Source organism: Elephantulus edwardii, unplaced genomic scaffold, assembly GCF_000299155.1.
Source record: "Elephantulus edwardii isolate Elephantulus edwardi_28Jun2011 unplaced genomic scaffold, EleEdw1.0 scaffold00344, whole genome shotgun sequence".
NCBI lineage: Eukaryota > Metazoa > Chordata > Mammalia > Macroscelidea > Macroscelididae > Elephantulus > Elephantulus edwardii.
Genome location: NW_006400094.1, coordinates 1,141,434 through 1,155,483, shown reverse-complemented (window position 1 = coordinate 1,155,483; position 14,050 = coordinate 1,141,434). Strand labels below are relative to the sequence as shown.

The 14,050-nt window shown below is 44.0% G+C and overlaps 1 protein-coding gene across 4 annotated transcripts in view; it reads right to left on the bottom strand.

Moving 5' to 3' along the window:
- NLGN4X (neuroligin 4, X-linked) overlaps positions 1-14,050 on the bottom strand; it is a 341,308-nt gene that overhangs the window by 204,867 nt on the left and 122,391 nt on the right. Inside the window, exon 4 of one of the 4 annotated variants that reach the window (XM_006901780.1) lies at positions 11,209-11,223. The exons of the other annotated variants lie outside the window; for them this stretch is intronic. Within the exon in view, the coding sequence (XP_006901842.1) occupies positions 11,209-11,223 (15 nt within the window). The remainder of the gene's footprint in view (positions 1-11,208; positions 11,224-14,050) is intronic. 4 annotated transcript variants of the gene reach the window in all.

Here is a 14,050-nt window from a genome sequence, read left to right as displayed (position 1 = left end):
ATTGACTTGGTGATTGTTAACAAGGGGTTTGAGGACGTCTGAAATCATGTGGTTGACACAGAATTGCGAAGAATCACAGGTGACTTGAAGTTACGTAAAAACAAGAATTCCTGTGCACTATCAAGAATTATGAACCCAGGCAAGAGAAATATAGTTTGTGTGCACAAGTCACTCTCAAGTATAGACATGAAGAGCTAAGTTTCCCCTTAGTTAATTTGAAGAGGTGTTATGTTGTAAAACCACATGGTCACCTAGGAGTCATACTTTCTCCGTATCCACGATCTCGTTGGTCACTCAATTATTACATTCTCTGACATTTCACATTTACAACAACAGTAAAAAAAAATCTACTATCTATTGTACACAACAAGGAAGTCGATATGGTAGTACTGAAAGTTGAGGTGGGCATAAAACAGGCTGACACAATGGTATCATTTGGAGACCAAATGATGTCATTTGGAGGTTATGGGACCACAACCTCTGGCAGTTAGAGGAAGATCCTTTAGGTTGTGGTCACATGGAGTCATCCTCCACTATCACATGACTCGGACATTTGCATAATGGCTTCTAAGTATGTTGATAAGGTAGGGGAAGGTCTATGCAGAAAACAAATCCCATTGTCATCAAGTTGTTTCAAACTCATTGTGGTGTTATCAGACGTGTGTGTGTGTGTGTGTGTGTGTGTGTGTGTGTGTGTGAGAGAGAGAGAGAGAGAGAATATGAATAAAAAAACCAAGTCTACTGTTGTTCAGTTCTTTCAATCTCCTCTGGGTTCCTGAGGATGCAAATCTTTTTTCCTTTTTTTTTTTTTTGCAGGTTAAGCAATGAATTTTTTTTGAGACTTCCAGGGATGGTGGTTATCTCATTCCAACCTTAAGAGAAGAAGTCAACACTTTAGGAAATCACTGAGAAACTGCACAACTGTTCCAATACCCCTGGGCAAAACGGAGAAGTGGGAAGTCATTTCCTTGCCAAAGGGTCAATTGTCATTAATCCAAGCGGGATTGGAAGGACAGCAGCAGAAGGGACCCTCATATGATACAAGGGTGGACTAGGGGTGTGCTGGAACCGCTGGGAAGATCCTTGAAAACCAGGGGAGAAACATCCACTTCCTCTCTCAGGGTCAAATGATGCTCATTTCTTAGCCTTGACGAGGCTGTCACTGCTCCGTGTGAAACTTTCATGAGGATGCAAATCTTAATGCAAGAAGTTTATTTCTTCTTTCTTACGGAGACCAGCTCATGGATTCGTACCAATAACCTTCCAGTTAGCAGCTTAAAAGGTAAAGACACACCACCACCAAGACATGTGTGTGGGTGTGTACACACATATGCGTGCATATAAGCGTATATTGATAAAGCATGCTAAACCTGGACCTTGACATTGTCTGGAGTTGTCATTTCTGCAGAACTGAAGTCATGTTTTTGCAATGACTGTAAAGCAAGGTCTAGTTCTTAGTTTTGCAAGGACTGAAGAGTAAAGTTCACTTCTTGGTAAGGGGCACATCATCAGGAAAGACCCAGCCTACAGAATTAACATCCAAACTACCGCCCAGCCACCATCAGGTCGATTCTAACATATAGTGACCCTATAAGACAGACCACAATGACTCACATAGGGTTTTCAAAGCTGTTAACATCTTTACAGAAGATTTTTTTACAGCCTCATCTTTCTCCCAGACAGTGGCTGGTGAATATGAACTGCTAATCTTTTGGTCGGTAACTCAAGACTTAATCCCTTGTGCCCTCAGGGCTCTTGAAATAGAAGTTCAGTGAAAAAGAGAGAAAGCATCTGTAAGATGCATTGACAGAATAGTTACAACAGTGGATTTCTACCCATAATTATAAAGCCGGTGCAAACCAGAGAGAAAGAGAGAGAGAGCTTTTTTCTTTGGTGTGTGGGGTCATTGTGAATCAGAGTCAATTATACATGTTAACTCACTAATAGTTTTAAAAATGTGGTGTTACAAAGTAGAAAAAGTTAATACTGCAAAACCTACATGCACAAAAATACGCCCAATGTAAAACGATCAAGTAGAGTGTAACAAATAGTAACCTTGTTGCATAGGCTGGCCCTATCCTCCTATGGTAGGTTAGGTAGGACCTCCAAGAGATTTCCAAGGCCAATCTGCATGGAGTTCTGAACTGATAACCACAAGGTCAAGAGTTGGAGTCCCCCTGCTGTTGTAAGGGGGAAAGATGGGCAGTCCCATCCTGTGAAGATTAAAAATTTTGGAAACCAGATGGAAGTCCATTATGATTAAGAACCAATTCAACAGCACAGAGCAATCTTTATCGGGAAGTACACACTGATGTTATCTGTAAATATACGAGGCTGCTGACCAATAGGTTAGGGGTTTAAACCTTACAGCTGTTCCTTAGGGAAATAGACAATCTACTCCCATAAAGATGGACAGCCTCAGAAACGGCAGCAGGCTTGGGTTTGGGTGTGAATCTCTATGGAAACAGGTAACTTGGTCTTCCCACGAAGAACTTAAGGGTTCCAATGATCTTTCTTCCCACAAGTGGAAGAATGTTTTAATGCCTCTATCTCCAAGGCTCCTAAGAAAAACTTTTGCCCCCTCAACTTTTCTTCTTTTTCTCTGGTTGGCTTCAGAGGACCAACAGTGAGAAAATAAAGATGACTAATCATATTCCTTTCCCTGTCTTAATGCAATTAGGAAAGAATTGATTTCACATTCTCTTAGGTAGGAATGAAAAGAAATCTAGAATTCCTCCTGCTCGCTGAAATACATTTGTGCTTTTTTATTAAAGTCTCCAGGCATTCCACAATCTCACATTAGCGTGTTGTTTGTTTTTTGTTGTGATGTGTGTTATTGAATTTTCCCCCCTCACTGTTCTCAGGAATACAAGACAAATGTTATTAGCTTAATATCAGCCCTTCCCCGTTTTTAACAGAGCTTTCTGTTGAAGGAATCAATTGCCTCCCTGAAGAATCTCCACGAGCTTAAGATTAAATCACCATGCATTTAAAAATGGAAACTAATTTAATATTGCATCATGCTATAGTCTCCCCGCCCCCCACGCATGTTTAGTTAGAAAAATTTGTGTTGAACAGAAAACTGGCTTTTCTTGGCTTTGGGAAAGCACTGGGAGATATACAGTACTAGGAAACCAGCAAGTGAGCAGAGACAGCTGTGTCTTCCACGTGCGAAGAAGATTTGGGGATATGCTGAGTCTAGTCAAAGTGCTGGGTTGCTCTGGTTTTCTGGGCAAGGGTCAGCACAATGGGACTGAATTTTGAGTTCCAGAAGGTTCTCCTGGACTAAATTCCAGCAGATGACCAGACCTTTCTTCCCAGTCGATCTTAACCTAGATTTGTTGAAGACTGCTGAGTAGAAAAGTGGTGGCTCTGTAGGAGGTGCACCAACCTGGAATAGAACTCAGGTCTTCACGATGGAAGATAGGGATTTAACAGCTGAGCTATCAATGCTCAATGCATAGTGCATTAGGGCTTCCTGCTGGGTAGGATTTTTATGTTGTGTGACCTGTTGTTGTTATTAAGATGTTGTCAAGTTGTCAGTGACGCATAATGACCCTACAAACAGCAGATCAGAGCTTTGCCCAATACTGTGCCATCCTTCCAACCACTGTCATGCTCAATCTGATTGCTGTGGTTCCTGTTCCAATCTATCTCGTTGAGAGTCTTTCTTCCCCTGGCCTTCAGTCTTTCCAAGCATGGTCTCTCTCTCTCTCTTAGGATTGGCCCCTCCTGAAAATATGTTCAAATAAGGGAGATAAAGTTTCACCATGGAAGTCACAATGGGAAACACAAAGATACTAAACATGGCCTCATTAGTCCTGAGATCAGAAGAACTAGATGGTGTCCAACCATCACTAGAAACCATTCCTAGTAGAGACACTTTTGACTCTAAGGAAGAATGTGGTTGCACTTCCTTCCCTATTGGACAGCCAATTAAAAAAAAAAGAAAGAAAGAAAATAAAAAGAAAGAAGAGGAGCTTTTCCAAGACTCCTTGGAGGGATAATCTGTACACACACTTGGCCACACACTGAAAGTTTCACACAACGCTATTAATCTGAGATGTGGGAGAGTCAGTTCTGACTCATAGTGAACTCATGAACAACAGAACAAAACACTGACCTGCTCTGCTCACACCTCACAAATGGTCCTACGTTTGAGTCCATCACTGTTGACGCTATGTCAATCTGTTTCCTAGCAGGTCGTCTCCTTCACCTTCATCAACCCTCCACTTCCCCAAGCTTGATGTCCTTCCCCATGGACGGGTCCCTCTTGATATCACATCCAAAGTATGTGACACCAAGTCTGAACATCTTTCTTTCTAAGCAACATTCCTGCTGTTTTTTTCCCAAGACATTTGTTCATTCATCCAGAGGGCCACTGAATGTCCCATATTCTTCACCATAATTCATAGACATCACTTTTTCTTTTGTCTTTATGGACAAACGACATTAAATACATAGTTCCAGCTTTCATACGTATGTGGAGGTCACCATGGCTTTGAGTTTGGTGTCTTCTTGGTCCTCACAAGGACTTCATCTGATTGTGGGTGGAAGTCTGTGGAATCTCCCTGGCATCTATCAAGAGGAGACTGCGAAGGCAGTTTGAATATTATCTCCTTCTTGTCTCTGCTTCTCTTGTGGAAGGAAGGATACCACTTAATCTTTCTTCATAGCCTCCAGCGTTCTGATGGCGCACAGAGTTCTTTAGCTCAGCTTGAGAGAAAAGATTTGAAGTATACAGAGGCACCTTGGATGAAATCGGGACCCTCAGCTGTGGGATATTTCACATTATACATGACATCCTCCAGTCCTTTACTGACAGTGTCATCCTTCTTGGTAAAGCTGTAAGCTTTCTTCTGCATTTCTTTCTATTCTATAACCTACAGATCATCAGAATCTGAAAGTGGACTGAGCCCCATTATTTACGACAGAGAGACTAATTGAGATCAAGGAGTCTTGATGTTGTACTGAAGCATGGAGCGGCTAACCAAAAGATCAGCAGTTCAAACCCACACGCTGCTGTTGGAGAGAGAGAGATGATGCAGTTCTCGTCTGCCACATAGGATCACTGTGATTCAGAATCTACTGGACAGCCTCAACAGTTTATTGAGATCAAGGGACTTAGTGTTTTGTTTTGTTAATTTGTTAAGACTCTCAGGTTTAAGCGTGTGTCCTAGTTACCTCTCATTTCCATCGTTAGAAGAGACTCACAGCTCACCATCAAATGAGTTTCCCAGCGTCCTGTGGTTGTCACTTTTACAGTAGGTCTTTTCTCCCAAGGAGAAGTACTAAAGGATTTGAACCACCAACCTTCTGGTTACCAGGGGAGCGCTTTCCTGTTCTGGTAGATGTTCAGTCATGACAAGGTATGACATCGAATAATCTCCTTCAAGGAAGACTCTGGTCGAATCACAACTGACTCCTAGCTGATCTTTCAGTGAATTTTCAGAGACGGTAAATCATAGGGGAGGAGATGAACCATCTGTATACTTTTGGGTTACTGATGGATTCAGACTGTATGTCATTGGGAAAGCGGCACAATGCCTTTGTCCACTAGGCTACCTCTGATGTCAATGAAAGACACTCAAAATTGTTTCTAAGAACCACTCACAATCTTGGGGCGTGGAGACATCCTTATTCAAGAAAACGGCTTTGTCTTGTATTCTATCCTTTTTCAAATTGAGCTGACAGGGCTAACAGACTTCTTGGCTCTGTAAGAAACTAAAAGACGAACTCTATGAGATAATTGGGAAGTAGCATTTGTTCAAAATATTCACGGCCCCTTCCTGCTGATACACTTCTACCTTTCTGATGTGCTAGCACCAATCAAAGTCAAGGTAAATGTGAACAGAAAAGGCACAAGTCTTTTCCTGGTTAAAACACCGTGTACCCAATCATGGCCTCATCTTACATGAGATGAGAAGAAGTAGAGGGTACCCAACAATCACAAGAAATCATTCCTATTAAGGGTCACAACAGATGAACCTGGTACAACGGCAGGGGGGAAAATGAGAAATATAATATGAAACTCATTTTTAAAATCTGCAAATAAAAAAACCCAAAAAACAGACCCAGTGGTTTATTTACACCTGGAAGATTACCCAAGACTACGACCCTGAAATATTTGTCTATAAATTGTGAAACCAAATGAACACTTCAGGTGAACTTTTAGCTCAATAACAGATATTGGTTAACAAAATAATGAATATCCCATGGAAGAATGATACATATTGTTTTAAATCCAGTGGTTTTAAAGAATGGCATTACAACATGGGGATTGCAATCAATGTCAGGAAACAAGAAAAGTGTGGATAGTAGAAATGAAAGTCAGTCTTCTTTGTCGAATTTCACACAAACCATAAAAAATGCAAAATTTAAAAAAAAATTTTTTTTGCAAAATATTTTTAAAACCAGTGAAAAAATGAGCTGAAACCATCAGCAATGATTTCAAGAAAGGATGAGCATGTTCAGAAGGTCAGGAAAACGAGTTGAACGGAGACAGAAGAAAAGGTGTACGCTCACACACTGTGACTGAACCAATGGCAGCAACATGTATGGAAACAGTTCAAGGAAGCCTCAACTTCTGTGAACATTTCACCCTCAACACAACATTTTACTTTTAAAATTGATGACCCATGATATGTTTTGTCATCTCTGTTTCTACCACTTGATACTTTCAGTCTTGGCCTTGGATAATGCAAGCAGAGGTAAACCAACGCAGACATCAGTGTTTGTGCTTTAATCACTCATTATTACTCAATGTTTCCCTAGTTACTCATGGATGCCAAATAAAGAATGTACCTCAGGCCAGGGGAGATGCCCTCTTAAGACATTCTGAAGTCTGTTAATGTGTCTTCAAAATTCAAACTCACTGCCTTTGTGTCAGAACTCACTCTTTCTTGACCCTAGCAGGTCTTTGGAAGACTGTAAATTTGGCACAGGAGCAGAAGGACCATCTTTCTCCTGCAGAGTTGCTGGGTGTTTTGAACCGACAGAGGAGTACTACCTTTGGGTAGCAGTGCACGTCCCCATCTGGTGATGGATTACATTCCCACAGCCACAAGGCATCTCAGGGCAGCATGAAGGGACACCAGCACATCTACAAGAGCCACAAGGAGATGGCCATCAAAAGGCGTCATGGACGATGGACTCCACATGAGTCTTCCACTTTGATTACCTCTTTCCCTCACTTCTTCTCTATCGGGTGTTGGGGACTCAAATATGGCTGATCTATCAGTAAATGAAACTCAGGGGATGGGCCCCTATGTTGTCCTGACATACGAGGTGAGGTATGCTTGCATAGAATCCAATACCTCCCTCAGGATGGAACCTAACTTTGAGGTGCCTTGGGGCGCTCTCTGTTCTCCTCCTGCTCACCCCGCTTTTTCTGTGAGTAATCAGCGCTCCCTAGACTGTCATGTGCACAGATACCCTAGACCGTCATCTACACAGACACAGTTAGCCAGGTCTTTCTCTTGAGGAGCAAGCACCTGGTGGGCTGGTACCACCAACCTATCTTTCCTTTCACAGACTAATACTTAACCAACTGGGCACTCATGTCTTCACATGGTCTTTTAAACTAAAGGAAGGAGGCCAAAGACGGATTAGAGGCAGAGATTGACTGGGACATGCTGGCTACACTGTTGGTTTGAAGATAAAAGAAAGTAGCCACCAGTCAAGGAATTCAGGCAGCCCTGATGAGCTGAAAATGACCAGGAGACACAATGGTCCCTGTGCCAATCCTGATGCTGGCCCAGATGGGTGTCTTGTGGTCTCCAGAGCTATAAAAGAAATAAGCTGTTGTAGTCTGCTGAATTTGTTCACAATCAAAGAACACTGCCCTGAGTTCATGATGACCGCAACATCCAACAGATGGAAAGACTAGCTCGTCCTGACATCATTCCCATGATGAACCCCCGGATGCATCACTGTGATCTAAATGGCTTTCGGTGCCTCATTTTTGGAAGCAGCTCTCTGGTCTAGTTCTAGTCTGTGTTAGTCTAGAAGCTTCTTTGAATCCTATTTAGCATCACAGCCACATAACCGTCCGTTGACAGATGGATGGCAGCTCTGCATGAGATGCTAGTAGACACAATTCTGTGCCCCTCAGATGGGCATCACCATGGTGAGGTGGAGGGTCTCCGTATGGATGTAAGTATGGTCCATCCCAGGGTTGGTAAATCCTCACCTGTCTCATGACGGGGAGGACGGAGGAGAGGCAGCTACGTCAATGAGGCAGATTACAATCTGTGTGATTAGGCTGGAGGCCCTGTCCATCTCTCTTGAGTTCTACACTTAATTCTTTTTTTTCCCTATTATTTTATTATTGTGCACACGCGCGCGCGTGTGTGTGTGTACCGTCAAATCAGATCTGACTGGTACAGGAGGAGATTGTTTCTCCTTCTCCAGCAGAGCATCTGATGGATTTGAACCGTGCACCTCTGGGATTGCTGTACACCTTCTTGCCACTAGACCACCAGAGCTCGCCTCTCTTGAGTTCTAAAGGAGACAAAGAGTCCAGAATTGATGAGAAGGACCTCAGTCCCATCAAGAGAGAAGAACAGGGCACATCCTTCAGACTCAGGGCCCCCACTCTGTATTTATACCCAGGGGGAGGTTGATCCCCTTCCTTCAAGGCACATGTAGATTGTTCAAGGAGATATGTTGAAAGGACACAAGGACCTTCTCCCAGAGCTGACAGAGACAGCTTTCCCTTAGAGGTGGCTTTCTGAGCCTCCTCAGTGGTGACAAAAATACATTCTGGGCTGCTGACGTTCCCTGCTTGGTGTATTTCTGTTACAGCAATGTTGCATATCAATGACAAAGACACCAGCCAGGAATGCAACATGAAACTCCCTCGTGGAATGTGAGAATTGTACCCGTGAACCACGACCATCCCTACAACAGGAAATGAATATACCCAATTCATTAATCAAGACCTATATGGAACCTCTCCAAGCATGATGCCCCTTTTTGAAGAATAGCAACTCCTAGCAACATGCAGAAAGCACATGAGATGAAGCTTTGTCCTCTTTGTTTCCAAGGAGCACTACAGCTGCACTTTTTCTAAGACATCTGTTTCTGCTTTTGGAAGTCCATGGGATATTCAGGACTCTTCTCCAATACACAGTGCAGAGGATTCAGCTCTTCTGTCTTCCTTAGTCATTGTCCGGTTCTCAGATGCACAGCAAGTGAGTCAAAAGACCATGGCTTCAATCAGACACACCTTAGTCTTCAAACTAACCTCACTGTTTTTCAGGACTTTGGAGCAGTCCCTGACAGCAGATGTGCCCCATGTTACATGTTTCCTGGTCTTCTGACTGCTGGTAGCATTGGAGCAGAAACAAGAATGCAGGGTTAGTGAAAGACAAGACGTCCAATGAGAGGGCTTGACCCAGTGACTGCATCAACAGGCTCACGTGTGTGAGAGAGGATGAGGATGGCACAGGATATGACAAGCTTAAGATGTCTTGTTCACAGAGTTACTATGAATAGGACTCAATTCAACAGCACCTATCCACAACAAAACGGAGGCATTGATAGAATCTACTAGTTAACCTACAGTGAACTCTGGGTGAGACTGTTCCAGCCTTGGCCAGTGGGGAAGTGGGCGTTCTGATTTCCTATCTGCACAATGCGAGATTCAGGCTCTCATTACTGTGGCTTTTAGCTGCACCCAGCATGAGCATTGCCTGATTTCTCGATGCTCCCTTATAGCCTGTGTACATTTCATGTTCCAGTTCTGGGTCACCCATTTCCCCGAGGAGAGCGGATGTCTGTAATGTGATGTCTGCACGGCAGGGGCTGAGCCGCTAAGGAACAGAAAATGAAGAAGACTTGCTTGAAAGACTCTAGAGTGAGCTGCTGAGCCAGCAGACAACGGCAGAAATGGCTCCGAGAATATCTACGCGTCTGTTATTATATAGCTTTGCTCAGCCTTACGTGGCAAAGGCAAGGATTCAGGCAACCCCAACATCATGTCTCTGTGCTATATTTTGGTCACGCTTCCAATAGTCTAACCGGTTCACCATACTTTTGCTCATTCAGTAGATGATGGTATAAAATATGCACATGGTGTTCATATGCATGGTGAGACTCAAAACTCTCATTCACTACAATAACTGTGTTATTTGTTCTATCACAACGGTCAAAAAATGAGCAACAATGGCACTGAGGCATGCCTGCATGTGCGTGCCAGTGGTGGGCTGAAAAGTCCCTCTCGCACTGCTTGGCTGCTCTTGTTCTATGCATCGAGTATGAGTCAGAGTGACCAGGTGAACAACAGATTTGAATCCTGTCCTATCCTGTGCCATCTTCGTCATCTCTGACACACCTGCTCCCACTGCTGAAGTCACTGCGTCAAACTAGCTTGTTGGAAAGTCTTCCTCTGCTTCGCCGTCCCGCGACCATTCTAAGCATGATGTCCTTCTCCAAAGAACAGTCTTCCCTGGCAACATGTCCAACGTGTGTGAGACAAAGCTTGACCATCTTTGCCTCCGAGGGGCATTATGGTTGGGCGTCCTCCAAGATGTATCTGTTCCTTGGGCAGTCCTTGGGATCTCCACATATCCACAATCACAGAGTGCCTTTCAGCGGACAGTGACCCTCACTCAGGTTTCTGAAGGCGGTAAATCCTTAAGTTGCCTATTTTTCATCAGAAGGGCAATGAGTGGATTTGAACCACTAACTTTTCATGAAGCAAATCAACATATAAGACACTTCTTGACATGAGCGCTTGCTATTGCAACAGGTGTTTCATGTTGTTGTTGTTGTTATGTGCTGTCGAGTCGTTTGCGACTCATAGCGACCCTATATACAACAACCCTAAACCCTGCTCTATCCTGTGCCAATCGCACTGCCTCAGACACACCCATCCCGATTACCGCAGTCAATGAATCAATCCACCTCATGGAGGGTCTTCTCCCCCTGCGCTGTCCCTCCACCCTCGCAAGCATGATGTCCCTCTCCAAGGACCTGTCTCTCCTCACAACATGTCCAAAGTATGTCAGACGAAGCCCCAGAATCCTGGCAGTAGCCTGGTTTAACCCTCTCTAGGATGAATCTGTTTTCTTGGCAGTCCAGGGTACATGCGATACTCTTCTCCAGCACTACAGCTTCCAACTCTCTGATGAATAACAAGTGATTGCAAAGACCATGATAAAAATAAATGCACCTCACTGCTGGTTCCTAATAAGTATATTTAACCCAGATTGCCTCATGCTTCACAGCTTACAGATCATGGAAAGGTGGATGGTTCAAATTCAATCACTGGCTCAAAAAGAGAAAAGACTTGGAAATGAAGAGAACAGCCAAAAAACTGTATGGGACAGTTCTAGTCATGGGGAGTCCAAATGGAGTCAACAGCAAATGGAGGAAATAGTTTTTGGCCATCTAAAAAATTATATGCTACCTTTTTATCTCTTTGTTTTACAGATGAACATGGATTGGAACCTCCATTGATCTTCTTAGCCCGTAGATCTCGTGAGTGGATATTGCCCATCTCCTTCCTGAAGAGCCCATGGTGGACATGAAGTACCAGGGTGAAAGTCGAATGTAAGTTTCCTTGGAGAGCTGACGGAGGGTCCCCAGGACCTTGAATCCATTCCACCGCAGTGGGGCTTGGAATGCAGGGGACTCTCTTCACTTTACCTTTGGGTGAGGAGCACAACTTCCCACATTTGATGGTTTGTAAGAGCTTCATTCAAACCAAATCCTGCACTGTCAACCTCATTACCGTTAGAGAGACAATTGATGACCAGAAGGAATTATAACCACTAAGAAACAAGGAGATTGGGATTCACAACACAGACGTGGGGATAGAGCACAATATATGATACCAAATGATTACAACAGTGTGTAAATCCTTGCCCTCAAGGACTCAAGCAATGACACTGTATTTTTGCATAGATGACTCGCACATTGTATATGTCTGCACATCATACATTTCCTTTCACAGTAGATACCGACGCACGTGGGTTATTTATGCAGAAAACTGTGGCCCTCAGAGCCCCTGCATGGTGTGAAAGATGAAAGCATTCAGCCAACTCAGGAAAACATTGGCGGTTCAAGTGCGTCTAAGAGTCGTCGTGAAAGAAAGTAAGTACTTTCTACTCCCATTTTCCACAGGTGCTTCCCTGGTTCACATCTACGGCAAAGCTTTCCTGTGATGGGCAAATACACGTGGGGCCCATAGCCAGAAGCTGGCGGAACTGGTGAATTTTACCATCAGAAAATACCACCCAGCTTTCAAAAATGCCTCCTGATAAGCTCTCTTGTGCCTCCACTCTGATATGCTTACATCTCTGCATTAGCAAGGCTTCAGGGGGAAAAAAAAGGGTGGTGGTGGTGGTGGTGATTACGGGATGGGATTGTGGCTAATACAAATGCTTAATCCCATAAACTTAATGGCTCTGAGCCAGCCATTTCTCTCTATTGTCAAATTATAAAGCAGGGACTTCAGGCCAAACCTTCAACTGAATACCCCGTAAGTGTTTACAGATTTAGTCCAAATGAGCCCCATTTTCCCAGAGTGCGCTATTTTGAAGCCCACAGAAAAAAGTAATCACAGGCTTAATGATTCCATTTCTCTCATAATTATATGAAATTTCAGTCATTTATGAAATCTCTCCAGGTTAAGGATTTTTTAAAAAAAATTTTTCAACATAAAGTATAGAGCAATGACTGAGCCCAGCTCAAAATATTTAACAGTAGAAAAAAAGAATTAATGAAAGGGTGTTTAAAAAGTGTTCAAATGTGTTCAAATGCCAGTTTTTCTACCAACACTACTCCCATCTGCACGCCCCCCTCCCTGTGGACACAGCTGCTGGTCTACACTACGCAGGTTTCAGGATGTGGATAAAAATGCACTCGATGGGTTCCAAACAGAGTTGGTGTGGCAGTGGGTAAGCCTCTGGCTGCTGTCAGAAAGGATGGCACCTAGAAGACCCAAACAAGAAAGAGCTGGGAATCCACTTCCATAAAAATAGCTGATAAAAACTCCATGGGCAGGGGAGCTCAGGTGGCCTAGTGGCAAGAAGCTGCACTGCAATCCCAGAGATATGCGGTTCGAATCCACCAGGTGCTCTGCAGGAGAAGGAGGTGGGCAGCTCCACTCGGTGACCCACGGGTTACTAATTTAAGTTGGAATCTACCTGATGGCACCCAACAACAACATCAAAAACAACAACTCTGTGGTTGAGGTTAAGGATGGTGAACCTTTGCCTCACATCCTTTGCACATGTTGTCTGGAGGGGCCAGTCCTTGGAAGAAGACATCATGCTTGGATAGGTGGAGGGTCAGAGAAAGAGAGAGGACCTTCCCTAAGAGTTATTAACGTGGGGGGTTCTACCAATGGAGGACACAGACTAGGTCTCTATTGCTCAACATCTCTATAAGTGGGAGTCTATTTCACCTTAAAGAAGTCTTGTTGTTGTTATGTGCTGTCGAGTTGTTTCCGACTCATAGCGACCCTATGCACAACAGCTCTAAACCCTGCTCTATCCTGTGCCAACCGCACCGCCTCTGACACACCCATCCCGATTACCCCAGTCACCGAATCAATCCATCTCATAGAGGGTCTTCCCCTCCTGCGTTGTCCCTCCACCCTCCCAAGCATGATGTCCCTCTCCAAGGACCCGTCCCTCCTGGCAACATGTCCAAAGTATGTCAGACGAAGCCCCAGAATCCTTGCCTCCAAGGAGTAGCTTGGTTTAATCCTCTCCAAGATGAATCTGTTTGTTTTCCTGGCAGTCCATGGTACATTCAGTACCCTTCTCCAGCACCACAGCTCAAAAGCATCTACTCTCCTTCTGTCCTCCCTAGTCATTGTCCAACTCTCTGATGCATAACAAGCGATTGCAAAGACTATGGCTTGTATCAGGCGCACCTTAGTCTCCAGAGAGACACCGTTGCTCCTGAGTACCTTTGAGAGGTCCCTAACAGCAGACTTTCCCATCGCGATACGCTTTTTGATTTCCTGACTGCTGGTGCCAAGAGTGTTGACTGTGGAGCTGAGCAAACTGAAGCTGTGAACACTCTCAATCTCTTC